The sequence below is a fragment of the Coregonus clupeaformis genome, chromosome 20, assembly GCF_020615455.1.
Source record: "Coregonus clupeaformis isolate EN_2021a chromosome 20, ASM2061545v1, whole genome shotgun sequence".
Classification (NCBI taxonomy): Eukaryota; Metazoa; Chordata; class Actinopteri; order Salmoniformes; family Salmonidae; genus Coregonus; species Coregonus clupeaformis.
The window spans coordinates 63,952,966-63,980,150 of NC_059211.1; the positions used below are offsets into that span (position 1 = coordinate 63,952,966).

Sequence of the window (27,185 nt, forward strand, 5' to 3'; positions counted from 1 at the left end):
GGTGGGAGACAGGCTAAGGGAGACAGTAGTGGGAGACAGTAGTGTGAGACAGTAGTGGGAGACAGGAGCATGGAGACAGTAGTGGGAGACAGGAGCAGGGAGACAGTAGTGGGAGACAGGATAAGGGAGACAGGAGTGGGAGACAGGAGCAGGGAGACAGTAGTGGGAGACAGTAGTGGGAGACAGGAGCATGGAGACAGTAGTGGGAGACAGGAGCAGGGAGACAGTAGTGGGAGACAGGAGCAGGAAGACAGTAGTGGGAGACAGGAGCATGGAGATATTGGTGGGAGACAGGCTAAGGGAGACAGTAGTGGGAGACAGTAGTGTGAGACAGTAGTGGGAGACAGGAGCATGGAGACAGTAGTGGGAGACAGGAGCAGGGAGACAGTAGTGGGAGACAGGATAAGGGAGAAAGGAGTGGGAGACAGGAGCAGGGAGACAGTAGTGGGAGACAGGAGCAGGGAGACAGTAGTGGGAGACAGGAGCAGGGAGACAGTAGTGGGAGACAGGAGCATGGAGACAATGGTGTGAGACAGTAGTGTGAGACAGTAGTATGAGACAGGAGCAGGGAGACAGTAGTGGGAGACAGGAGCAGGGAGCCAGGAGAAGGGAGACAGGAGAAGGGAGACAGTAGTGGGAGACAGTTGTGGGAGACAGGAGCATGGAGACAGTAGCAGGGCGACAGTTGTGGGAGACAGTAGTGGGAGACAGGAGCATGGAGACAGTAGTGGGAGACAGGAGCAGGGAGACAGTTGTGGGAGACAGTTGTGGGAGACAGTAGTGGGAGACAGTAGTAGGAGACAGTAATGAGGGAGACAGTAGTGGGAGACAGTAATGAGGGAGACAGTAGTGGGAGACCGGAGCAGGGAGACAGGAGCAGGGAGACAGTAGTGGGAGACAGTAAAGAGGGAGACAGTAGTGGGAGACAGGAGCAGGGAGCCGGAGAATGGAGACAGTAGTGGGAGACAGCAGCAGGGAGACAGTAGCAGGGAGAAAGTAGCAGGGAGACAGTAGTGGGAGACAGGAGCAGGGAGACAGGAGAAGGAAGACAGTAGTGGGAGACAGGAGCAGGGAGACAGTAGTGGGAGGCAGTCGTGGGAGCAGAAATGCGTAGGGCTCATTCGGGATTGAACCGGACTCCTGCCGAAGGGGGAAGCAAGTGTTAACCACTCGACCAGCCTCCGGTCCAATAGTGCACTACTTTAGACCAGGGCCTTAGTGTACTACATAGGGAATAGGGGGCCATTCTTGACTCCTCTCTCCCCTCCTCCTCGCCGCAGCTCAAACAAGAGGAAGTCGTTAGACGACAGTGAGCTGGAGAGCCCCACGGACGACGTCTTCTACCCCGGACGCTCCCCCGCCGCAGGCTCCTCCCAGTCCAGCGGCTGGCCCAACGACATGGACGCAGGTAGGACACGCCCCCTAGCCCCCAAACTCTACCTTTACCCTTATACCTGTACCCCGACCCCTGGACCATTCTTACCAAACTCACCACACCACACTGTTCTTCAAAACACCTAACTCAACAAACCCCTCCCCAAAACACCTCTTTCCTTCTCACTTCTCACTCACTGTACCAAATTCCACTCTGGCAAAATCATCCACACCACTTAGAAAGCTTGCCCAGTGCTTCATTCTAAGTGGTGCGCTAGTGTGGATATTGAATAAGAGCCTGTCTCTTCTAAACTGATTTGGAACTGACATCATAACTTCCCAGAACACCTCTTTGCTCCTAACTCCTGTCTCCATTTAAACTGATTTGAGACCAGAAGTGATATTCCACCTGTTCATTAATACTAGTGGAGACCTTTCATACACTCTGTCTCCCTAAGACTGATCTGAGACCAGAACTGACTCCATAACCTCTTCTTCCCACCTGTAACCAGGTGGAGACCTTCATTCCCCATCCCCAAGCTCACACCATGTTGACCGTCACCTGATAAGTAAGCAACAATGCAGTACAGTAACCATGAACCAACTTTACCACAATGTTATCCATGATCGATCACTACTTCAACTACTGTCTTAAAAATCTTAAGCAATCCTCCCACCCTCTCTGTTTCTCTCTCTCTGCCTCTCTATGTTGCTATTTCTGTCTTTCCCCCCACCCCCCTCTCTCTCCGCCCTCCTCTCTCTCTCCCCACCCCAAACTCTCTCTCGCTCTCCCCCCTCTCTCTCTCCCCACCCCCCTCTCTTCCCCCCTCCCTCTCTCTCATTGTTAACCCTCCCATTCTCCTCCTCCAGTGCAGCACCATTTGGCCAGTGTGCAGGAGAGGAAGATAAAACATGAACACGATGGAGTGCAGTTTCCTTACCATGGTTAGAACACATTACACTCATATCTCCCTACTGTAAATAACTCATATCTCCCTACTGTATATAACTCATATATCCCTACTGTATATAACTCATATATCCCTACTGTATATAACTCATATTTCCCTACTGTATATAACTCATATCTCCCTACTGTATATAACTCATATCTCCCTACTGTAAATAACTCATATCTCCCTACTGTATATAACTCATATCTCCCTACTGTAAATAACTCATATCTCCCTACTGTAAATAACTCATATCTCCCTACTGTAAATAACTAATATCTCCCTACTGTATATAACTCATATCTCCCTACTGTATATAACTCATATCTCCCTACTGTATATAACTCATATCTCCCTACTGTATATAACTCATATCTCCCTACTGTAAATAACTCATATCTCTCTACTGTATATAACTCATATCTCCCTACTGTATATAACTCATATCTCCCTACTGTATATAACTCATATCTCCCTACTGTATATAACTCATATCTCCCTACTGTATATAACTCATATCTCCCTACTGTATATAACTCATATCTCCCTACTGTAAATAACTCATATCTCTCTACTGTATATAACTCATATCTCCCTACTGTATATAACTCATATCTCCCTACTGTATATAACTCATATCTCCCTACTGTATATAACTCATATCTCCCTACTGTATATAACTCATATCTCCCTACTGTATATAACTCATATCTCCCTACTGTATATAACTCATATCTCCCTACTGTATATAACTCATATCTCCCTACTGTATATAACTCATATCTCCCTACTGTAAATAACTCATATCTCTCTACTGTATATAACTCATATCTCCCTACTGTAGATAACTCATATATCCCTACTGTATATAACTCATATCTCCCTACTGTATATAACTCATATCTCCCTACTGTATATAACTCATATCTCCCTACTGTATATAACTCATATCTCCCTACTGTATATAACTCATATCTCCCTACTGTAAATAACTCATATCTCTCTACTGTATATAACTCATATCTCCCTACTGTATATAACTCATATCTCCCTACTGTATATAACTCATATCTCCCTACTGTATATAACTCATATCTCCCTACTGTATATAACTCATATCTCCCTACTGTATATAACTCATATCTCCCTACTGTAAATAACTCATATCTCCCTACTGTATATAACTCATATCTCCCTACTGTATATAACTCATATCTCCCTACTGTAAATAACTAATATCTCCCTACTGTAAATAACTCATATCTCCCTACTGTATATAACTCATATCTCCCTACTGTATATAACTCATATCTCCCTACTGTATATAACTCATATCTCCCTACTGTATATAACTCATATCTCCCTACTGTATATAACTCATATCTCCCTACTGTAAATAACTCATATCTCCCTACTGTATATAACTCATATCTACTGTATATAATCTACCTGTTTAACTACATAATTCCTCTTTCAATATGTGTTATATGTATACTTGTTCATAGGCGACACCAATTCAAACCTGCTCCACCTTTCAGCAGCACTGATAGAACACTTTGCACTTGTATCTACCCACACTGTGTATAACTCATATGTACCTTAGTATAACTCAGTCATTCCTCTTTCAATATGTGTACACTCAGTGTATATCTGTACATACACCAACTCACACCTTCTTCACTGTTATTTGTTATCCCAGCTACTGTTCTCTCTCTCTCTCTCTCTCTCTCTCTCTCTCTCTCTCCCTCTCTTTCTGTCTCTCTCCCTCTCTCCCTCTCTTTCTGTCTCTCTCTCTCTCTCTCCCTCTCTTTCTTTCTTTCTCTCTCTCTCTCTCCCTTTCTCCCTCCATCCCCTTTCTCTAATTGAAAACGTGTGCAGCATTAGAAACCCTAAGGAGAGAGAGAGAGGGAGGAGGAGGAGGGAAAGAGAGAGAGGGAGAGAGGTTTGTGCTAGGCCCTATGGTTTGCTCAGACCTGCTGCAGTTAGCTGAGATGTGAATTTAATTAACACACACACACACATACACACACACATGCTGTCTGCCTTAAGGCTTCCGCATGCTTTGGTTCGGCTGGCACCTAGCTGAACTCGGCTAGGGAAACCGAACGAGTGTGCTCGCATACAACCTTAAAATACCTTTGCTTGAAAAATGCCAGTATACGCTTCCTCAAAATAGTCTGAATTAATCTAAGATAACTCAAGAAATCTGTCATACATTTTTTTGTTTTTGCAGAGATCTTAGTCATGCAGTTTTATATCTAACTAAGATGTTTGGTGCAGTATTTCTCAAGTGAAGAATGTGCATGAAAATGAGTGGTCTGTCGTTGAATGACAACAAAGACTTTACTGAAGAATCCCTACTGTTGACCAATCATCGAAGAAGGGCCGTAGACTTCAGCTTCCCAACTTCGGCTTGCCTCGAGAATAGTTTTGGTGTGCACGAACAGCAAACCCCTTGGCAAAGGCCAAAACAAACAAAAGGGTCACAAAATGTCGTCATAATATATGCACAAACTGTTTCGGATGGGACGCGGACGCCTTTAACGCATCAGGGGACTCCCCTAGTGCGGCATAGCTCACCTCTTAATGAGCTTGGCAACATATAGTTTCCATGTGTTTGATGCATAGAAAACCAATGGTCCAAACCTTGTGTCTCTCTCATAATCCATTCAAAACTTGTCAGAGTTTTTACCCTTGTAGGATGGTCAAAATTAAAGCGACTAAATCAATGAAGGCCAGAGAAAAAAAGTGGTCATAAATCAGGAAAATAACATCTCGTCAGCTAGGTTGGATGCTGTGCGAAAATTAAGGCTACCGGACAGGCTTACCCATGAACTCCTCATCTTTCTTCTCAAATCCGGGGGACATAAAACAATATAGAGGTAAGATGGGTATCCATGGAAATCGATTTTGAGACATGACATGTAGTATTTTCATATTTTAGTGGACAATGTTCATATTAATGTGAAGTTCCTGTTCTTTTTTGAAGATATCTCACAAAAACAAGTGTATCTCTGTGAAATGTCAATGGAGCACTGAGCGTAACCCAAGCATTTTTATTTTCAAAACCTTTTACATTTAATTCAGCTTGTTATTTACGACCCGTGGAAACAACTTGGAAGACGATGACCACAAAATGTAAAAGGTTTTTGGCGATAACGCTGTACTGCTCTGTCAGCAGAGTTCGCTGCTTATTGTCGGCTGTATTACGGTACAACATCCGACTTTTTGGATATAATGTTAATGATATGTTAGAGAAAGACCCCACTGAACGATTCAGAACATGAAGAATCATATTTGTCTTGGTAAAATGTATTTTATAACATAAGGAAGTGAAATGTCAACACCAAAGCGCGTTTTCACCCACTCTGGGCAGAGAGGGTGGACACCCTACAGTGTGTGTTGCGTTCTGGAGGGACCCACCTGCTACAGGCAAACCACAGCTGGGAGTTCCTATCCAGGTGGGGGGTAGGAAAACAAGCAAGCACACACAAACAAACGGGACCATTTAAAAAGAACCAAAAACACACACAGGTGTGCCTGCCGCACCGTCTGACCACACCACCATAGCCAACACCCTATTCTATGTGTGTGTGTGTGTGTGTGTGTGTGTGTGGCCTTGGGAGTAGCTAGGCTGCTGGCGACATCTGCTCCACAGGGGCTGGAGGGAGAGTGAAGTGTGTGTGTGTGTGTGTGTGTGTCTCGGTGGGCCAGGGATTAGAAATAACCATGATTTCAAATGAGTTCCAAATGATTCTGAAATGTTTAAGATCACTAGAGATTTGCTAGGGGCCTCTGCTGCTTCTGATATGAGTTAGTTTGAGCCTTTGATGGTCTTCTGGACTACTGTGTGTGTCCCAAATAGCACCCTATTCCCTATATAGTGCAACAACTTTTTTCCCAAAACTTGTCAAAATTAGTGCACTATATAGGGAATAGGGTGCTATTTGGGACGCAACCTCTGTTTAGTCTGGATAAGGGAATTCCTTCTGGTTGGTGTCAGACCTCACAGTAACCGTTGGTGTCAGACGTCACAGTAACCGTTGGTGTCCGACGTCACAGTAACCGTTGGTGTCATTGTTGGGATCAGGCATGGTTCACCACCTCTCTTCCATGGCTTCAATTAGACAGCTACAATAAAACCCTAGCCTCCTTGCATTGGTTCTAAATGAAACACACACACACACTACACCCCCTAGATCCTAGCTCTGGTTAACTCAAAATGAAATATGTCTGTTAAAGACATAAATGGTTCACACATATTAGTCCCTCCCTCCCTCCCACCTGCTGCAGACTTAACTTTCACACCGTTAAAGACGTTTTGTTTACACGCCCCCACACTGCACTCTCTCTCCATAGACTTTCACACATACCCAGCTGGAACCGAAATACTTGTGGTTAAATGGGATTTTAATGTCAGGACCACAAAGTTTAGGAACAAATATTGTCAGTTAGGATTCTAGGATGAATATGAAAACGACTAAAAATAGTATGAAAAGGTCTTAGGTCTTTAGTGTGTTAAGAGTGAATGTGGGTGTTTGTGAGTGTGAGATGGAGATAATGAACCATGTGTACCATCTTATTCCATCTCATACATTCCTATAAAGGAAAGGAAGCAAAAGGAAAAATACTGCTACATTTTCACAGGTTCCACTCTGACATCACTCACTCTCTCCTTCCTTCACTCACATATTCTCCCACGTTTTTCTCGCCTCCCTCCCTCCCCTCTCTCTCTCTCCCTCCATTCCGTCTGTTTGTCTTTCTCACTGAGCAGCTGCAGGCTCCATACTGTAGTTTATATAAAGTGTTTCTGTTTTCTATGTCTGAATGGAGCTTCATATAGCTCATGGTAGGCTGTAGGACTTTGGAAAGAGGAGAATATTCAGCCAATCTTGGAGGACGATGGATGTAGATTTTTAAATGCTTGTAGGTTTAATTACTGCCTTGATTCAACCCTACAACAATCCTTCCCCCACCCCGACCACCCCAAAGCCACAACTTCAACCATCCCATCATTTTTTTTGAGGGCACTGTTTACACTGAGAATTCTGCAAGTCCTGAGCCCGATAGCCTGGGATTGGTTAGGAGAACGGCCAATATCCAACAGGACTCAAAACAATGCACTGTCATCAGCCAATCAAAGTGCTCCAAACCCAATCAATCAAATAATAAATAATGTCTAATAATGAATTCCCTTTTGAAAATTATTATTGAAGAAGTGGTAGCAGCCAGTCAAAAACATTGTACATTAAACCCAACTCCTCTTCTCCCCCATTTTTATATTATTTTTTATTGATCCCATTTTACATTTTTTATTTTGCCAGGACTGTCCTCGCCTGGTTCTCTTAAGAAGCCGGGGAAGTTTGATTTCAACGCTCTGTCGCCCCAGACGAGGTCCCCCCGCATGACGTTCACACACCACCCGCTGCCCGTGCTGGCAGGAGTGAGACCAGGTGAGCCCCAGACCCAACCCCTAAATTCACTCACCACCCTTATAGACAAAGAGAGGGAGGGAGAGAAAGAGAGAGGGTTGAGAGATGGCGTTCACACCGCCCGCTGCCCGTGCTGGCAGGAGTGAGACCAGGTGAGACCGAGCCCTGCCCCCAGACCCCACCCCCTTATAGATATACAGATCTCTAGACCCCACCCCCTTATAGATATACAGATCTCCAGACCCCACCCCTTATAGATATACAGATCTCTAGACCCCACCCCTTATAGATATACAGATCTCCAGACCCCACCCCCTTATAGATATACAGATCTCCAGACCCCACCCCCTTATAGATATACAGATCTCCAGACCCCACCCCCTTAAAGATATACAGATCTCCAGACCCCACCCCCTTATAGATATACAGATCTCCAGACCCCACCCCCTTATATATACAGATCTCCAGACCCCACCCCCTTAAAGATCTCTAGACCCCACCCCCTTATAGATATACAGATCTGCAGACCCCACCCCCTTATAGATATACTGATCTCCAGACCCCACCCCCTTATAGATATACAGATCTCCAGACACCACCCCCGTATAGATGTACTGATCTCCAGACCCCACCCCCTTATAGATATACAGATCTCTAGACCCCACCCCCTTATAGATATACAGATCTCCAGACCCCACCGCCTTATAGATATACAGATCTCCAGACCCCACCCCCTTATAGATATACAGATCTCCAGACCCCACCCCTTATAGATATACAGATCTCCAGACCCCACCCCCTTATACATATACAGATCTCTAGACCCCACCCCCCACCCCTTATACTATAGTCACTGAGAAAGAAAGAGAGAGAGATGGGAGAGAATCTTACTGACCCCAATTGCAGAGATCAATTTCACCAAGACAACCTAGCAGCAGTAGTGGAATTGAACCCTCTTTGATCTGAGAACTAGCAATAAGATCCAGAGATCTCTTGACATTTATTATCATGGCCTGCAACAGTTCAGCTCTATCTCTCTCTCACTACTGTTTTCCTCTCTTTCTTTATTTCGTGTGTCTTCAAGCCACAGTCATTCCATGTCCATGTGATCGAGCCAGTTCTGTTTCAAACAGGGCAAACACAGACAGACAGACACACACACTAGTTGTTTCAAACAGCCCGCCCTCGCCTTATATAAGAACGTTGTGAGGATAACAAAATGGTCTCCAGGCCTCCGGTCTGAGAATTCCTCTTCTCCCTCCGAGATATGAGCCTGCCAGCTACTGTAGTCCCTGTTGAGTTTCACTTTCCAAAGGAATAAATACATCCCCCCTCTCTCTCTCTCTCTCTCTCTCTCTCTCTCTCTCTCTCCATCCCCCACTCCCTCTTTCTGTCTCTCTCTTTTCCTCCATCTCCCTCTTCTCTCTCTCTCTGAGGATTGGCCTGGTCCGCAGCCAAAGCAGCCCTATCATGTAAAGGTCATTTGGACTCTTACAGCTCTCCCCTTCCTTCACGTTTCACTAGAATAGCTTAAGAATTGTACATTTAGCTTAGTATACATTTGATATAGATTATGTTATACTATTCCTTTTAATTTCATATGGTAATAACAGTGATGGATTGGATTAAGTATATAGAGTGCTTGTCTAAGTGCTAAAAGAGCTTTACATTCTATTATTCTATTGACTTTCTGTTACTTGTGTTACGTGAAGATGTGTCAGACCAGCTTCAGGTGTATCTGATTCATAGCTGACCCCTTATCCCAGTTAGAATGTGTGTACAAACTGCTAAGAGGTTAGTCTGTAATAGAGTTGTAGTGTGAGACTGAGACAGTGTTTAGGCTCCATAGGAGGAGGGAAAGAGGAGGGGGGCTGCTAAAATGGCCGCCGTCCAAATAGAAAGTCCCTCAGAGGCCAGGGTTCTATAAAGAGACCAATAAAAGGGACGGAGAGAGGGATACAGAGTGAGGGAGAGAGGGCGAGAGAGGGATAGAGAGAGACGGGAGAAGGGGTGAGGGAGAAAGGGGGAGAGGGATAGACTGAGGTAAAGGAGTGAGGGAGAGAGTTTGGCTTGACATCAGTAGCTGGGATGGAGCTATAGGCATAGACGCTGTCTGGGTTAGTTTATTTCCTATTGGCAGGGCGAGGATGCCAGGTGTGACTGTTGTCTGTTTATTCTGGTAGTCAGTCTGGTCTAGTGAGCCCACTTTCATACACACACACACACACACACCTCCGTACACTGGAGAGATAGAGGGTGTCAGACAGACACATTCACAGATGCAAGTCCCCTCGCAGACTACCAACCAGCTTGCCTGTTTCCAGTGCCAAATCGCCAAGGCCACAGAATCTCAGAAGACACCGTCACACACACACACAATGACTAATGTCTATAAGGGATTTAGCGGTGGGATCTAACTCTCCCAGGCTTCATACTACTGGGCAGAACCACACAGCAATGATAGGCTATGATTGATTACACATCACAAAGAAGCATTACCAACTGGAAAGTGTGTGTGTGTGTGTGTCTCTGACTGTCACGCTTCAGTGTGTGTGTGTGTGTATGCATGTGTGCGTGTAATGCATGTGTGCATTCGTATATGTGTGTGTTTGTTAGTGTGTGTGTGTGTGTTCAAGCTGTGCTTACTGTAGATAGACAAAGAATACAGAAGAGATGTATTGTATGAATAGGACCAGATGTTGCAGCCTTGGATGATTCTGTTCATTTAGATACACAAGTAGCTTTAGTCTCCCTATAGTACAAACCACAGGGGAAAATAATGTGACGTCCACTCTCTAACTCTCTCTATTTACCACACTGATAAACACACTAATAAAACACACTAATAAATCACATGCATTTACATCTATAGTAAACCCCTGGATAAAAATAATGTGACATCCACTGTCTAACTCTCTCTAATTACCACACTGATAAACCAATCTGGCATCAGATGAATTAACAGATATATTCAACCAAGTAGGGATTCAGTCTATTGTGTTGGATTACATCAGTTACTCTATTCAGTCTAGTGTGTTGGATTACATCAGTTACTCTATTCAGTCTAGTGTGTTGGATTACATCAATTACTCTATTCAGTCTAGTGTGTTGGATTACATCAGTTACTCTATTCAGTCTAGTGTGTTGGATTACATCAGTTACTCTATTCAGTCTAGTGTGTTGGATTACATCAGTTACTCTATTCAGTCTAGTGTATTGGATTACATCAGTTACTCTATTCAGTCTAGTGTGTTGGATTACATCAGTTACTCTATTCAGTCTAGTGTGTTGGATTACATCAGTTACTCTATTCAGTCTAGTGTGTTGGATTACATCAGTTACTCTATTCAGTCTAGTGTATTGGATTACATCAGTTACTCTATTCAGTCTAGTGTGTTGGATTACATCAATTACTCTATTCAGTCTAGTGTGTTGGATTACATCAGTTACTCTATTCAGTCTAGTGTGTTGGATTACATCAGTTACTCTATTCAGTCTAGTGTATTGGATTACATCAGTTACTCTATTCAGTCTAGTGTGTTGGATTACATCAGTTACTCTATTCAGTCTAGTGTGTTGGATTACATCAGTTACTCTATTCAGTCTAGTGTGTTGGATTACATCAGTTACTCTATTCAGTCTAGTGTGTTGGATTACATCAGTTACTCTATTCAGTCTAGTGTGTTGGATTACATCAATTACTCTATTCAGTCTAGTGTGTTGGATTACATCAGTTACTCTATTCAGTCTAGTGTGTTGGATTACATCAGTTACTCTATTCAGTCTAGTGTGTTGGATTACATCAGTTACTCTATTCAGTCTAGTGTGTTGGATTACATCAGTTACTCTATTCAGTCTAGTGTGTTGGATTACATCAATTACTCTATTCAGTCTAGTGTGTTGGATTACATCAGTTACTCTATTCAGTCTAGTGTGTTGGATTACATCAATTACTCTATTCAGTCTAGTGTGTTGGATTACATCAGTTACTCTATTCAGTCTAGTGTGTTGGATTACATCAATTACTCTATTCAGTCTAGTGTGTTGGATTACATCAGTTACTCTATTCAGTCTAGTGTGTTGGATTACATCAATTACTCTATTCAGTCTAGTGTGTTGGATTACATCAGTTACTCTATTCAGTCTAGTGTGTTGGATTACATCAATTACTCTATTCAGTCTAGTGTGTTGGATTACATCAGTTACTCTATTCAGTCTAGTGCGTTGGATTACATCAATTACTCTATTCAGTCTAGTGTGTTGGATTACATCAGTTACTCTATTCAGTCTCGTTTGTGTCACTTTTGTGTTATCTGAATTTCTTGTTTTTTCTAAATGTGTTGTGTTATGAATTTTGTCTGGAGTGGGATTGCATGGACCCAACTAACTCTCCTCCCTCTGCCTACCTCTCCCTCTGTCCCTTCTCACGCTCTCACTCTTTCCCCCCTCACCTCCCCCTCTCTCTCAGGGAGTCCCCGTGCCTCAGCGTCAGCTCTCCACTTCCCCTCCTCCTCCATCATCCAGCAGTCCAGTCCCTACTTCACCCACCCCACCATCCGCTACCACCACCACCAGGACCCGCTCAAGGAGTTTGTCCAGTTCGTCTGCGCCGACGGCTCGGGGCAGTCCGGAGGACAGGTGAGAGGTCAGGGAGGGTTGGAGGACGGGGTGGAGGGGACCTACAGTTGAAGTCGGAAGTTTACATACACCTTAGCCAAATACATTTAAACTCAGTTTTTCACAATTCCTGACATTTAATTCTAGTAAAAATTCCCTGTCTTAGGTCAGTTAGGATCACCACTTTATTTTAAGAATGTGAAATGTCAGAATAATAGTAGAGAGAATGATTTATTTCAGCTTTTATTTCTTTCATCACATTCCCAGTGGGTCAGAAGTTTACATACACTCAATTAGTATTTGGTAGCATTGCCTTTAAATTGTTTAACTTGGGTCAAATGTTTCGGGTAGCCTTCCACAAGCTTCCCACAATAAGTTGGGTGAATTTTGGCCCATTCCTCCTGACAGAGCTGGTGTAACTGAGTCAGGTTTGTAGGCCTCCATGCTCGCACACACTTTTTCAGTTCTGCCCACAGATTTTCTATGGGATTGAGGTCAGGGCTTTGTGAGGGCCACTCCAATACCTTTACTTTGTTGTCCTTAAGCGATTTTGCCACAACTTTGGAAGGATGCTTGAGGTCATTGTCCATTTGGAAGACCCATTTGCAACCAAGCTTTAACTTCCTGACTGATGTCTTGAGATGTTGCTTCAATATATCCACATAATTTTCCTTCCTCATGATGCCATCTATTTTGTGAAGTGCACCAGTCCCTCCTGCAGCAAAGCACCCCCACAGCATGATGCTGCCACCCCCGTGCTTCACGGTTGGGATGGTGTTCTTCGGCTTGCAAGCGACCCCCTTTTTCCTCCAAACATAACGATGGTCATTATGGCCAAACAGTTCTATTTTTGTTTCATCAGACCAGAGGACATTTCTCCAAAAAGTACGATCTTTGTCCCCATGTGCAGTTGCAAACCGTAGTCTGGCTTTTTTATGACGGTTTTGGAGCAGTGGCTTCTTCCTTGCTGAGCGGCCTTTCAGGTTATGTCGATATAGGAGTCGTTTTACTGAGGATATAGATACTTCTGTACCTGTTTCTTCCAGCATCTTCACAAGGTCCTTTGCTGTTGTTCTGGGATTGATTTTTCATCTCTAGGAGACAGAACGCGTCTCCTTCCTGAGCGGTATGACGGCTGCGTGGTCCCATGGTGTTTATACTTGCGTACTGTTGTTTGTACAGATGAACGTGCTACCTTCAGGTGTTTGGAAATTGCTCCCAAGGATGAACCAGACTTGTGGAGGTCTACAATTTTTTTTCTTCTGATTTCTTTTCATTTTCCCATGATGTCAAGCAAAGAGGCACTGAGTTTGAAGGTAGGCCTTGAAATACATCCACAGGTACACCTCCAATTGACTCAAATTATGTCAATTAGCCTATCAGAAGCGTCTAAAGCCATGACATCATTTTCTGGAATTTTCCAAGCTGTTTAAAGGCACAGTCAACTTAGTGTATGTAAACTTCTGACCCAATGGAATTGTGATACAGTGAATTATAAGTTAAATAATCTGTCTGTAAACAATTGTTGGAAAAATTACTTGTGTCATGCACAAAGTAGATGTCCTAACCAACTTGCCAAAACTGTTGTTTGTTAACAAGACATTTGTGGAGTGGTTGAAAAACGAGTTTTAATGACTCCAACCTAAGTGTATGTAAACCTCCGACTTCAACTGTACATGGGACACACACAGACTTTGTTAGGGTTTCACTTCACACAAACGGACTAAGACCCTTGCACTTCCACACAATCCCTTGTACTGGATTGCCCCCAATAGAAAACGGGGGAATATTCAACCATTTTATTTTGTTGCTCTGCTGTGATTCCACCACTAGACCATGACACAAACCCTTCTTATTGTCCACAATCCCAGATCCCAGATGTATATTTTTCCCTCCCTTTTTAAGTTCTGAATGTCCCAGTCTAACTCCCGCATTCTGTCTGTCTTCCTGCTTTAGTGTCCTCCAGTATTTATTTCCATTGTCTTCATGGTTTCTGTGTGTTTGTGTGAGACTGACTGGTGGCTAGCTGGTGCTTCCATCAGCCGTGGGTGGTGTGTGTCCCTGCCGTGGGTGGTGTATGTTCTGAGTGCTCACCCTGTCCTGTGTGGTGTCTGCCGTCTCTGCAGCCTAACGGAGGTGGCCACAGCCAGAGCAAAATGCCAGGCTCCTTCCTGCTGCCCCCGCCGCCCCCAGTGGCGCGCCCCGTGCCCCTCCCCATGCCCGATTCTAAACCAATCAACACGCCCCCCGACGGCGGCGGACTCAGCTCGCCCGCATCTCCGTGTAAGTGACCCCCCCGCCCTCGCCCCCACCTCCAACCACTTCGTCCCTCAGACCCCCTGAGATATCTAGAGATATCAAATATTAAATCAAAATGAGTACATGTAGGTTAACTCTAGGTAGAGACACCTCACTCCCCAAGCAAGGATAGTTGGTTAGAGTCCCAAAGCCAGTCACCACCTCCTCACTCCTGACCAGGGGAGGCTGGTGGGAGGAGTTATAGGAATGGAATAATGGAACGGAGTTAAACACATGAAACACATAGAAACCATGTGTTTGACTCCGTTCCATTGATTCCATTCCAGCCATTACAATGAGCCCATCCTCCTATAACTCCTCCAACCAGCCTCCTCTGTTCCTGAACGCCCTGCAGTCCTCACTGTCCCCTCCCTGGAGCACGACTCCATCCACTCCTGTAGAGCAGACTGCCACGCCTATGCCAGAGATCCCTATCAATCTCTCTCTCTCTCTCTCTCTCTCTCTCTCTCTCTCTCTCGCTCTCTCTCTCTCTCTCTCTCTCTCTCATTCTCTCTTTCCTCCTAACTTTCCTATTTCTTTCTCTCTTTTTCTCTCTCTCTCCCTTTCTATCTCTCTCTCTCGTTGTGTTTCCTGCTAGCACCACAGGAGGCAGTGTGGCTAGTTTCTTTCCGTTCTTCTTTTTGAAGTGTTTGTAGTAGTAGGGGGGGACCAGTGCCCTGTATACTGTCCTTTAGAGTAGGTCTAGTGTCTGGCTAACTGCTATCCTTTAATCAACCCAGACTATGCATGTCTGTCTATGACAGCAGAAGACATGATCGACCCCCTCTCTCATTTATTTTTTCTTTGCTTAATTTGATATACTCATATATCTCCTTTATTTTTTCCTTTCGTTCTTGTTTTTCTTTGTTAAGGGAACAAAATTAGGGCAGTTGGCGTGGACTCCAAAAAACATCACCATGCCCCACTTTACCCATGATGCCCCACTTTACCCACAATTCCCTTGCTTCCTTCCTTCCACATTAAATCTCACAAGAATTAAAAAAATCGAGAACAAAAGAAAAACAACTTGAAAATCAGATTAACAATATATACCAATCATTATTAAACATACTGTATGCCGCTAGGCCTAATTAGCGGAATGGGGGAGAGAGGAGGGTCCCTCGCGGGGGTGTGCGTGCTTTACCTCTGTTGGTCAATAGGCTGGCTGGCTTGGTTCCTCTAGGCAGGCAGGGCGAGGTGCGTTGAGAGAGTCGGGCCACGGGAGAGGCACACCGAGAGAGAGGGGGCACTGGGAGGAGCTGCTTTGGTCACTTCCTGTTATTTTTCTTCGTCTCTTTCGTCGTCCTGTCCTTCCAACTTCCCCACTTTTATCGTTTATGGCCTATCTATATCACTGTATTTATATAATATACTTTTATATAAATAAATCTACACCTCTTCCCTCCCTCCCTCCCTCCTCCACCTCCGGTCAATGTCTTTACTGGAATCTTTCTTTATTTCTCTAATTAATTTTGTCCCCAGTTTTCACGACACACACACACCCACACACTCATGAATTCCCACAAACTCCTCCAACCCCCCTCACTCGGTCAGAATGGCAGTGTCATTCAGCTGCCCATCATTGGAGTCCAGTAAGCAGAACAACTGCCCTAAATGTGTTCCCCTTCTCTGGTCTTGAGTAGCTGCACCAGAGTAACGGGAGCTCCTTATCAACAGAATGGAGCATTGGCCAGCACACATATTATGCTTATTTCCTATTGGTTCCCCCCCTAAAGAGCTTATTTCCTATTGGTTCCCCCCTATAGAGCTTATTTCCTATTGGTTCCCCCCTATAGAGCTTATTTCCTATTGGTTCCCCCCTATTGAGCTTATTTCCTATTGGTTTCCCCCTATTGAGCTTATTTCCTATTGGTTCCCCCCTATTGAGCTTATTTCCTATTGGGTTCCCCCTATAGATACAGACCCATACACAGGGCCCTGGGCTGCAAGGTGTGTCGGGGACTAACAGGAGGAGGAGGTTCAGCCCTCAGTTTGCTTCACTTCCCCACAGTAACTAACCCTCATAAAGGGCTTCCATCTATCCCTGTCTGACGCTCATAAAGGGCTTCCATCTATCCCTGTCTGACGCTCATAAAGGGCTTCCATTTTTCCCAGACTGTCTATCTAGGAGACTTTGGGACTACAGTTTATGTGCAGTATTATCAATGATCAAAACTGATCAATTATCAATATAGTCCTACTAGTTCTAGCTCTTTCTAAACATCATTTCCCAGAATCCAGTAATAACACAGTAACATGCACATATTGTACAATTGTGTGTGTGTGTGTGTGTGTGTGTGTGTGCGCACGCGTGTGGCTATGTCTGTCTCTGTCTGTCTGTCTGTCTCTGTCTGTCTGTCTGTCTGTCTGTCTGTCTGTCTGTCTGTCTGTCTGTCTGTGTGTCTGTGTGTGTGTGTGTGTGTGGGGTGGGTAAATATGTGTGTGTGTGTATGTGTGTGTGACTATGTGTTTGACTGTGCATGCCTGTGTGTGATGGTGTGTGTATCTCTCTCTCTCTCTCTCTCTCTCTGTAGCATACTCCACGCCAGGCTCCACAGCTCCCAACAGGTTTGTCAGCATCGGAGCACGGGACAACTTTCTGAACCTCCCCCAGCAGTCTCAGGTAACTACGACCTCTCTCCGCTTGCACACACTATCTCAGATTTTCTCCAAACAAATTGTAAACACGACAAAACTCAACAATCAGACGTGTTTTTTTAATTGACTAGTTTTACGTATTCGTTTGAAGTCTTTACGGCAGTAAACTTGTGGTCTTAACCGGAGGACACAAATCTGCACATCATCAACATTAATTTCAGGGGCATACATGTATACTGTAGATGGCTGAGGTTTTGGCGTATCAAACGGCTTGCTCAGAGTACAGTCCGCTTGTGGTGTCTCCCTGGCTGTCTGTGTTGTGCCACTGGGCTGCAGTGGGTTGGGTTGTCCTCCATTACCTACACTACTTTTCTCATTAGGGTCTAACCGCACCTGCCTGCAAACAACTCCACTATCCCTTCCCACACACACACATGGAACCAATCTGCATTCCTCCTCTTCTGTTCTTTCTCTCTCTCTCTCTCTCTCTCTCTCTCTCTCTCTCTCTCTCTCTCTCTCTCTCTCTCTCTCTCTCTCTCTCTCTCTCTCTCTCTCTCTCTCTCTCTCTCTGTGTCTTCTCTCTCTCTGTGTCTTCTCTCTCTGTGTCTTCTCTCTCTCTGTGTCCTCTCTTTCTCTGTGTCTTCTCTCTCTCTCTCTGTGTGTCTTCTCTCTGTGTCTTCTCTCTCTCTGTGTCCTCTCTCTCTCTCTGTCTTCTCTCTCTCTGTGTCTTCTCTCTCTCTGTGTCCTCTCTCTCTCTGTGTCCTCTCTCTCTCTCTGTGTCCTCTCTCTCTCTGTGTGATATTAAAGAGTTTAAGTATAGCCAATTGGAATTTGTGGTCTGTATAATCTATCATTTCATTTAGGATACCATCAACCCCAAAGGCCTTTTTGGGTTGGAGGGTTTGTATTTTGTCCTGTAGTTCATTCAATGTGATTGGAGAATCCAGTGGGTTCTGGTAGTCTTTAATAGTTGATTCTAAGATTTTTATTTGATCATGTATATGTTTTTGCTGTTTGTTCTTTGTCATAGGGCCAAAAAGATTGGAGAAGTGGTTTACCCATACATCTCCGTTTTGGATAGATAGCTCTTCGTGTTGTTGTTTGTTTAGTGTTTTCCAATTTTCCCAGAAGTGGTTAGATTCTATGGATTCTTCAATTACATTGAGCTGATTTCTGACGTGCTGTTCCTTCTTTTTCCGTAGTGTTTTTCTGTATTGTTTTAGTTATTCACCATAGTGAAGGCGTAGGCTCAGGTTTTCTGGGTCTCTATGTTTTTGGTTGGATAGGTTTCTCAATTTCTTGCTTAGGTTTTTGTGTTCTTCATCAAACCATTTGTCATTGATGTTAATTTTCTTAGGTTGCCTACCTGGAGTTTTTAGATTTGATAGGGAAGCTGAGAAGTCAAATATACTGTTTAGGTTTTCTACTGCCAAGTTTACAACTTCACTATTACAGTGAAACATTTTGTTCAGGAAATTGCCTAGAAGGGATTGAATTTGTTGTTGCCTAATAGTTTTTTGGTAGATTTCCACACTACTTTCCTTCCATCTATAGCATTTCTTAATATTATTCAGTTCCTTTGGCTTTGATGCCTCATGATTGAGCATAGCTCTGTTCAAGTAGAGTGTGATTTTGCTGCGATCTGATAGGGGTGTCAGTGGACTAACTGTGAACGCTCTAAGAGACTCTGGGTTGAGGTCAGTGATAAAATAGTCTACAGTACTACTGCCAAGACATGAGCTATAGGTGTCCCCTCGAAGCCTACCATTGACTATGTACATACCCAGCGTCCAACAGAGCTGCAGGAGTTGTGACCCATTTTTGTTGGTTATGTTGTCGTAGTTGTGTCTAGGGGGGCATATGGGGGAGGGAATGCTGTCACCTCCAGGTATGTGTTTGTCCCCCTGTGTGCTGAGGGTGTCAGGTTCTTGTCCAGTTCTGGCATTTAGGTCGCCACAGACTAGTACATGTCCCTGGGCCTGGAAATATTTGATCTCCCCCTCTAGGATGGAGAAGCTGTCATCGTTAAGGTATGGGGATTCTATTGGGGGGATATAGGTAGCATACATGAGGACATTTTTCTCTGTTGAGATCATTTCCTTATTCATTTCTAGCCAGATGTAAAATGTTCCTGGTTTGACTAATTTAATAGAGTGGGTTAGGTCTGCTTTATACCAAATTAGCATACCCCCTGAGTGTCTTCCCTGTTTCACACCTGGTAGTTTGGTGGATGGGACTACCAGCTCTCTGTAACCTAGAGGGCAACCAGTGGGTCCATCTCCTTTATGCCATGTTTCTTGTAGGATGACAATTTCTGTATTTCCAATTGCTTTGATTACAATTTCTGTATTTCCAATTGCTTTGATGACAATTTCTGTATTTCCAATTGCTTTGATGACAATTTCTGTATTTCCAATTTCTTTGATGACAATTTCTGTATTTCCAATTTCTTTGATGACAACTTCTGTATTTCCAATTTCTTGGTGCAACTCAATATTAGGGTAGGTGTTCCTAATGTTTTGTACACTCAGTGTATAGCTGGTCTGAGGAGCTCTCTGGTGGCTAAACACAAGCCATGCAGGGAGAGAAGGAAAAAGAGAGGGGGTGAGAGAGAAAGAGAGAGGGAGTTAGTTCAAGCTCTGTGCTCCACAGGCGAAGTCACGTCCCAACTGTCTGGTTGCCGGCGGCAACCAGACATGATGTCATAGGCAGTTGAACTTGGACTTGAAGGGGGGTTAAAGAGAAGGGGGAGTGGTCAGTCCTGCCAGGGATTACATTGAGAGAGAGGAGAGAGGAAGTTGGGAGAGAAAAGAGGAGGAGTTAGAAGCCCCAAAGGATCCTGGGAAAGGGAAAAGGAGGAAGGAAAGAGAGGGGAAAATTGGGGGAGAGAAACTTTCTCTCCGGGGTCCTAAAAGAAGAAAATAATGTAACAGAACAGAGAGCAGAGTGTAGCTATAGGGCTGACAGCGATTAGCTGCCCTTCCCTGGGTCTACTCTGGCCTGGTCTGTGGAATGTTGGCTGGAGCCTGAGCAGAGCTGCCAGTCTTAACCAGACCTTGGTTCAAATACTATTTGAAATCATTTCAATTGTGCCAGGCAAGCTCAATCCAGCCTAGAAACTATTTCCAATAATATTGGAACCCAGCTCCCAGAGCCAACTGCCAACCCTATAACTCTGCACCCTCTGTGAGTCTTATCAAACTGTGAAACCTGATCCTGGGAGTAGCTGCATGGCCTACCTGGCTTCATGGTGTCATTTGAAACAGTAGAGAAAGACTTGTGAATCATGTTACATCTAAACTTTGTACTTATTGGAGACTTTGAAGGTTGAAATACTACAACTTGGAAGTAGTACTTTTACTAACTGTTGTCTTGAAATGACTTACTTACATACTGTGTGAGAAATGATCAATGTAAGGTTCCTAGGCAGTGGGGTATGATCGAGGCTCAGCTCAGTAAAGGGAAAAGTTGCTATGGAGGGTGGCCCTGTAGTGGCTAGTTAATATTTTGCATGAAAAAAAACTTGAGTCAACTTGAAATTAAATTGATTATTTTCCTGAACCATTTATTTACTTATAAATGTGTAACTGTTGAACGTAGTGATGTTACCACATGACAAACATGAACCTAATGTTTCCTGTATATCTTTCTCTTCTCTTTTACAGTCTTGGTTCCTCTGACAAGGCCTCTGAATCAACCGCTAAAATTGTGTCATAACAAAATTGGAAATGGAAAAACAACACAACACACAAAACAAACCAACACTGACTACAAACAAACTGCTGACACTAAAGTATTTTTGCTCACCAACCAACCAACAACACAAAAACAGGAAATAAACCCCCCAGAGGACTCCCCATTTGAACCGGAACAACCATCTCCCTATACAGAAGGCTGAAAAGAGATCGGTTGAAGTGGACAGACCAGAACGAACGGCAGTACGAGGAAGAGGAGGAGGAAGAAAGATGAGGAAATGTCACACACAAAACATGTCAGAAAGCAAACAAAAAAATGTAACCTGACACCTAACTGACCAATTTCGTTTTATTGTTGTTTTTTTATTTTATTTTCACAATGAAACTCCATGCAATGGCTGGGAGATCCACCCACACACAACAGTGTAAAACAAAGATCACAAAAAACATAATTGGCAGAATTTGGAATTTGAGCTATAGCTAAACATTCTCACCACCCAAAATAACCCATTCTGTATCCTTCAGGCTCTCATCCTGACGGTGCTTTTTGTCCCTGATCCCTCTCTCATCTGTCAACCAGGTGTCCAGGGTTGCCCCGGCAACGCCCACAGCCTCACACACCCACAACCGACTGGCCTCACTGCCGCTTGATTCGCTCAGCCCTGAATCCCCTCCCTCCTCCCTTCTTCTGATTGGCCAAACACAGGGACACCATCCAATGGTGTGACACCATCTGCACTAGATGGCTGGTCTTAGTTGACCCTCTTGTGAAGAGCGATAGCCAATAGCATGAGCCGAGAGCGAACACAAAACAGACAGACATAACAGACAGAGAGACAGTCAGTCAGACAGACAGTCATACAACACTATGTGCTCTTTCGTCCCCTCACCTATGCACTACTGAAACAAATAAGGGAGGAAACAGAGCGATCCAGCAGGTCGGTGAAGGCAGTGTGGGTGGGCAATGGGCTGTGGCTCTGGCATCCTGGCACTCACACATACACGCACTCACGCAGACTCAAAGCATGTACACACAAACACACACACAGAGATCATCGTCTCCAGAACACACCCATCTGGCAGACACAACTATTCACTGACAATAACATATTGTCTGTGTATCATTCACAGTAACATAATGCACGCATAGGATCATCATCATCATATAATAACTAGCTTTCTTTTTGTTTGGAGCTGTTTTCTTGCATTTTATTTTGTTTGCCGGATTGGTTTTGGTTTTGTCTCACTTGGATTTTTTTGCTTATGTTTGACCTTCTTCTCTAAGATTATTTTCTTTCATCAGCTTTTTCTTTTGCATAAAAAATATAATCTCTTTCAATAACAGACAGATAACTTAGTTTGCAATAACACAAACACCAGTACAGTAACTGCAACAACACCTGCATTGCCTCATCCTGTAACCACAGTCCATTCACAGTAGCGCCCAGAGGAACACACGCAGACACACCACCGCATCAAAACGCACGCTACTAACACCATCACCCTGATTCGAAACACAAAGGTGAGCCTTTATATATTTGTTTCTCCAAACTGCCTTTGATAATGGTTTTTCATTCATTTTGACATGTCATTTAATTAATTTGAGATACCTTGTTTTTTTCTATCGTAAATGTTATTATTAAATTGTTATTGATATTGTAATTTTTTTTTATCATGACACAATATTTCAAACAAAAAAAGCCAAACCTCACAAAATAACTGGACTGCCTAGCTGTTGGTTTCTTCCATTTGCAGGGATATAATTGTCTGAGAGCCCAGGGACTCTCAGCTTCTAGTACAATTAGCTCTATGTACTCAAACCATCTATCAAAACTGTAACAATCTATGGAAGTGCCTCTGTACTCCCCTATCATGCAATTAGTTAAAATTCAGGTTTATGTTTTTGTTCACATATATGCTAAAGCTACAAAGAATGGTGGTGTTTGTTTCGATATGGAAACCATTGGCAATAGGACAGAATCTTTATAGAAGACCGCAAAATGTTATAAAGAGAGAGAGATCTTATACATATATATTTATGATATATGCGCCTTTTTAAACTTGACTAAAATGAGCTTGTTGGCAGTCTAGTTATTTTCTGAACTCTTTAGCTAGCAGAATTCCGTGATGGACAGCACCTCACTGTTACCATGACAATTCAATGACGCCCACCCAACCTCCACAAATCTACAGTGCAGCATTCAAAAACTCTACAAAAATGTCCATGATGCAAAATCGACAATGGAAAAATTGAAGAAAAAAGTGTTTGTTTTTTGATGGAAAGTATTATTATTGAAAAATATGTGTCGATTGAGCCACGTGCAATGCATTGGGTAGATTCATTGTGTTTTGTCTGTTAGAGATTTTTAAGAAAGCTAAGAAGAAAAGAGAAAAAAAATCTATTTGTTTCAAGTCCGACGCGCTCCTGGACTCTAAACTAACAGAGCCATATCCTAGTCTTTGTAAGTTGGGGGTATTTTGTTTTTATCTTCCTTTGTTGTCTCTTTTTTAATGTTTAACGTGTAATCATTTGTTTATAAAAATGTTTGGAGGGGCTGAAGGAAGAAACATTTCTTACAAAAAGTTTAAAAAATATTGAACATGAAATGAAAAACCGGTGAAATGAAAAACCGGTACTTTTACACACTATAAAGTACATTCAGACTATTACAAAATGAATGATAATGAACAAAAATAATGTCTACCTTTAGGAAATGTATTATTCCTCTTCTCTATTCCTATTCCTTCTCCTGTTTGTAATATTGAGTGGAGGGAGGGGTTCCTATTCCTTCTCCTGTTTGTAATATTGAGTGGAGGGAGGGGTTCCTATTCCTTCCTATATTCCTCTAGCAGGTTGTGAAACAAAAGGCATTTTGGTTCAACCTTTAGATAGGACGAGAGCTGTACTGTAGGCTTATCAATGCCCACAACTACTTCTTCTGATTACCCCTCTGATTTCAATGACAAACGGCCCAGAACTCACCAGTCCCAGTCACCCCCAAGCTACAGTAAAGACGGCTTCAATTCCCTTTTTATTCGAGTTTTCAGCTGAATTCTCCCAGATTATTATGCTACTTTCTCTGAGTCTGCGCAAGGAAAAAAAGAAAAAATGTCAGCTTAGAATTTGTTTAATTTGAGGAGCCAGCCAGTCCAGTCAGAACCATGATGTAACAATAAAAATACAGTAGGCCTATGCAAAGTGAGCTTCCCTCCACCCTTTCCTTCTCCACCTTCTCCCTCATTCCCCTGTAAATTCACCTTGACTAGTGCTTGTGCTGTAGTGTAGTTTCCCAGCAGTTAAAGGTTGTCCCTTAAAAGTGCCTTTTGTTCACAGACTCCATTTTGTAATCCAGATCGCTCCCCTTTCATTTGAAATGTCTCAAGGTAGAGGTGGTAGTGCCCCTAAGTGCAGATCTAGGATCAGTTTACTGTACCACCTATCCTGACCTGAACCAGTAGGAGGGGATATGCAACTGACCTTAGATCAGTGTTTAGTGGGCAACTTCATCCGACCTCCACCTTTGAAAAATTATCCCCCTCCATTGTATCAACCTTCCCATAAATCCTCTCCCTTTTCAAAATCCGTATATATATAGTACAAAAGGAAACTGGTGTGAATTAGTTCTTTACTTTTTATTGATAAATGATGACAAAAAAATACTGAAAAGGCAAAAAAACTTGTTCTCGTTCTCCATCTCTCTCTTGCTTTTTTCTTCTTCCCTCTGTCTCCTCTCCTCTCCTCTGTCTATCTGTTCTCTTGTAGACACTGGAGTAGTCTGTAACGGTGTCCTCTCTCTCTCCTTCCCCCTCCCTACCCTCCTTCCGTTGATGGAAGGGGTTGTTGAAAAAAAAATGGCCGAAACGTTTTGTCTTGAGCAGAATGCATTTAGCTCACACGTTATTCTTGTCTGTATTGCCTCTTCTTCACATTGTATACCATTACCCATCCTCTTCAGCTTCTCCATTCAAACAGCTAATGTAAGTGAACAAATTACACCAATGGGCTTTTGGGGGTGCGCCTGCCCGGGGAAGGGTAGGACTGGGCGGAAGGGGTTAAGGGGGTAAAAGTCTTAGGGGGGTAATAATGTTGGGGTAAAGGAGAAATTATAGGGGAACCTTTTTGGATGTTGGGGGGGGGGCTAATGCTCTGCTGTGACAGGGTAAGAGTTTTTTATTTCTCTTACTATTTATTTTGTTTTATTTTATTCCGTAATTTTTTATTTTTGACATAATTTGGAGTTTTGCTTTCATACTTCCTATCTATCAGGGTATGCCGTCATTGAAACTCTCTATAAGAGAGTCTTGGACTGTAAATGAAATGCTACAAGCACCTTATAACTAGTGGCTGAGAAAAGGGGGGTTGCAATACTACCAGCACACACACACCTAGTCATGTATCAAATACTCTAAACTCTTGTATTATTATTGTGAGGTTTTATCTAGTGAAGCCAGCAGCAGTATTAGCCATTGGCAAAACACACACCACAACCCAACATATAGAGCCAGCATGAACCAGGCTTGAAGCATACTCTCTCTGTCTCTATCTGTCCCTCTTGGGTTTATAAAGAGAGAAGTGTATGTAGATAGCCTATAGAAACTAGCCTGGTTAAACCAGACTGAACACTGCACTCACCAAGTGAAACGTAGAGATATCAGTTTGAATGCCAGGCTATAAAAACTCCCATCTCGCCCCTGTATCATGCTGAATCCGATTTGGTTTTTTTCTGTTCCGTTTTGAGATTTGTTTTTGTTTTGTTGTTTTTGTTTTGTTTAGTGATGTCTAGACAGTGCGCCCTTTGACCCCCGACCCCACGCCCCCATGCCCTCAGAGCAGCAGAGTCCCACTCATGTCTGTGGCTCCGTCTGAAATGGCGCCCTATTCCCTGCATAGTGCACTACTTTTTCACTATTCCCATTGGGCCCTGTTCAAAAGTAGTGCACTATGTAGGGAATAGGCTGCCATTTTGAATACATCCCATGTCTTTGTGTATAAGAAACACCCCCAGAGCTCTATAGGTGAAATGCATGTGTTAATTACAGTTTCTTTTCCATAAGAAGAAAAACACAGTTTGAGAGGAGCAGCACCTTGATTGAATAAAAGGATCTTCTTGACTGTAGTATCTTGAATGTGTCGTGTCTTTCTTTATGATCATGACTGAGAATATAAATGATAATAGTGGAACCTCATACCTACATGACAAGTGCAGGTAGGCCTCCTGTAGCTCAGTTGGTAGAGCATGGCGCTTGCAACGCAAGGGTTGTGGGTTCGATTCCCACGGGGGGCCAGTATGAAAAATTTATGCACTCACTCACTGTAAGTCGCTCTGGATAAGAGCGTCTGCTAAATGACTAAAATGTAAATGTGGAAAGGTAGCCATACAGTGAAGGATGTTCTTGACTGTTAGATCTGTGTTGTCTTTATGATGACTGGAAATTAAAATTATGAAGGGATAATATTATTGTTAGTCTTATTAGCAGTGGGGGGAAAATAACCAAATTTTCATAAGTATAGATACCTTAATAGTAAATGACTCAAGTAAAAGTGAAAGCCACCCAGTAAAGTACTACGTGAGTAAAAGTATTTGGTTTTAAATATACTTAAGTATCAAAAGTATACTGAACAAAAATATAAACGCAACAAGTGTTGGTCCCATGTTTCATGAGCTGGAATAAAAAATACATTTTCCATTCGCACAAAAAGCGTATTTCTCTCAAATTATGTGCACAAATTTGTTTACATCGCTGTTAGTGAGCATTTATCCTTTGCCAAGATAATCCATCCACCTGACAGGTGTGGCATTCAAGAAGCTGATTAAACAGTATGATCATTACACAGGTGCACCTTGTGCTGGGGACAATAAAAGGCCACTCTAAAATGTGCATTTTTGTCACACAATACAATGCCACAGATGTCTCAAGTTTTAAGGGAGCGTGCAATTGGCATGCTGACTGCAGGAATATCCAACAGAGCTGTTGCCATTCTCTACCATAAGCCGCCTCCTACGTCGTTTTAGAGAATTTGTCAGTACGTCCAACCGGCCTCACAACCGCAGACCACGTGTAACCACGCCAGCCCAGGACCTCCACATCTGGCTTCTTCCCTTGCAGGATCGTTTAAGACCAGCCACCCGGACAGCTGATGAAACTGAGAAGTATGCATGTCTGTAATAAAGCCCTTTTGTGGGGAAAAAGTATTCAGATTTTGTATTTTATTTTAT

At 43.3% G+C, this 27,185-nt stretch overlaps 1 protein-coding gene across 14 annotated transcripts in view; it reads left to right on the forward strand.

Moving 5' to 3' along the window:
- Positions 1-26,084, forward strand: part of LOC121553920 (nuclear factor 1 X-type) — a 153,935-nt gene extending 127,851 nt beyond the window's left edge. For 6 of the 14 annotated variants that reach the window (XM_041867314.2, XM_045205699.1, XM_045205697.1 and 3 more), the window contains 8 exons: positions 1,281-1,408; positions 1,887-1,943; positions 2,245-2,319; positions 7,652-7,780; positions 12,228-12,397; positions 14,503-14,659; positions 17,209-17,297; positions 20,938-26,084. In XM_041867314.2, coding sequence (XP_041723248.1) covers positions 1,281-1,408; positions 1,887-1,943; positions 2,245-2,319; positions 7,652-7,780; positions 12,228-12,397; positions 14,503-14,659; positions 17,209-17,297; positions 20,938-20,952 — 820 coding nt within the window. In that variant the 3' untranslated portion in view covers positions 20,953-26,084. Of the gene's footprint in view, positions 1-1,280; positions 1,409-1,886; positions 1,944-2,244; positions 2,320-7,651; positions 7,781-12,227; positions 12,405-14,502; positions 14,660-17,208; positions 17,298-20,937 lie in introns of all 14 variants that reach the window. The other 8 variants (XM_045205702.1, XM_045205703.1, XM_045205708.1 and 5 more) reach the window with 6 other exon arrangements.
- Positions 26,085-27,185: the final 1,101 nt, after the last annotated feature.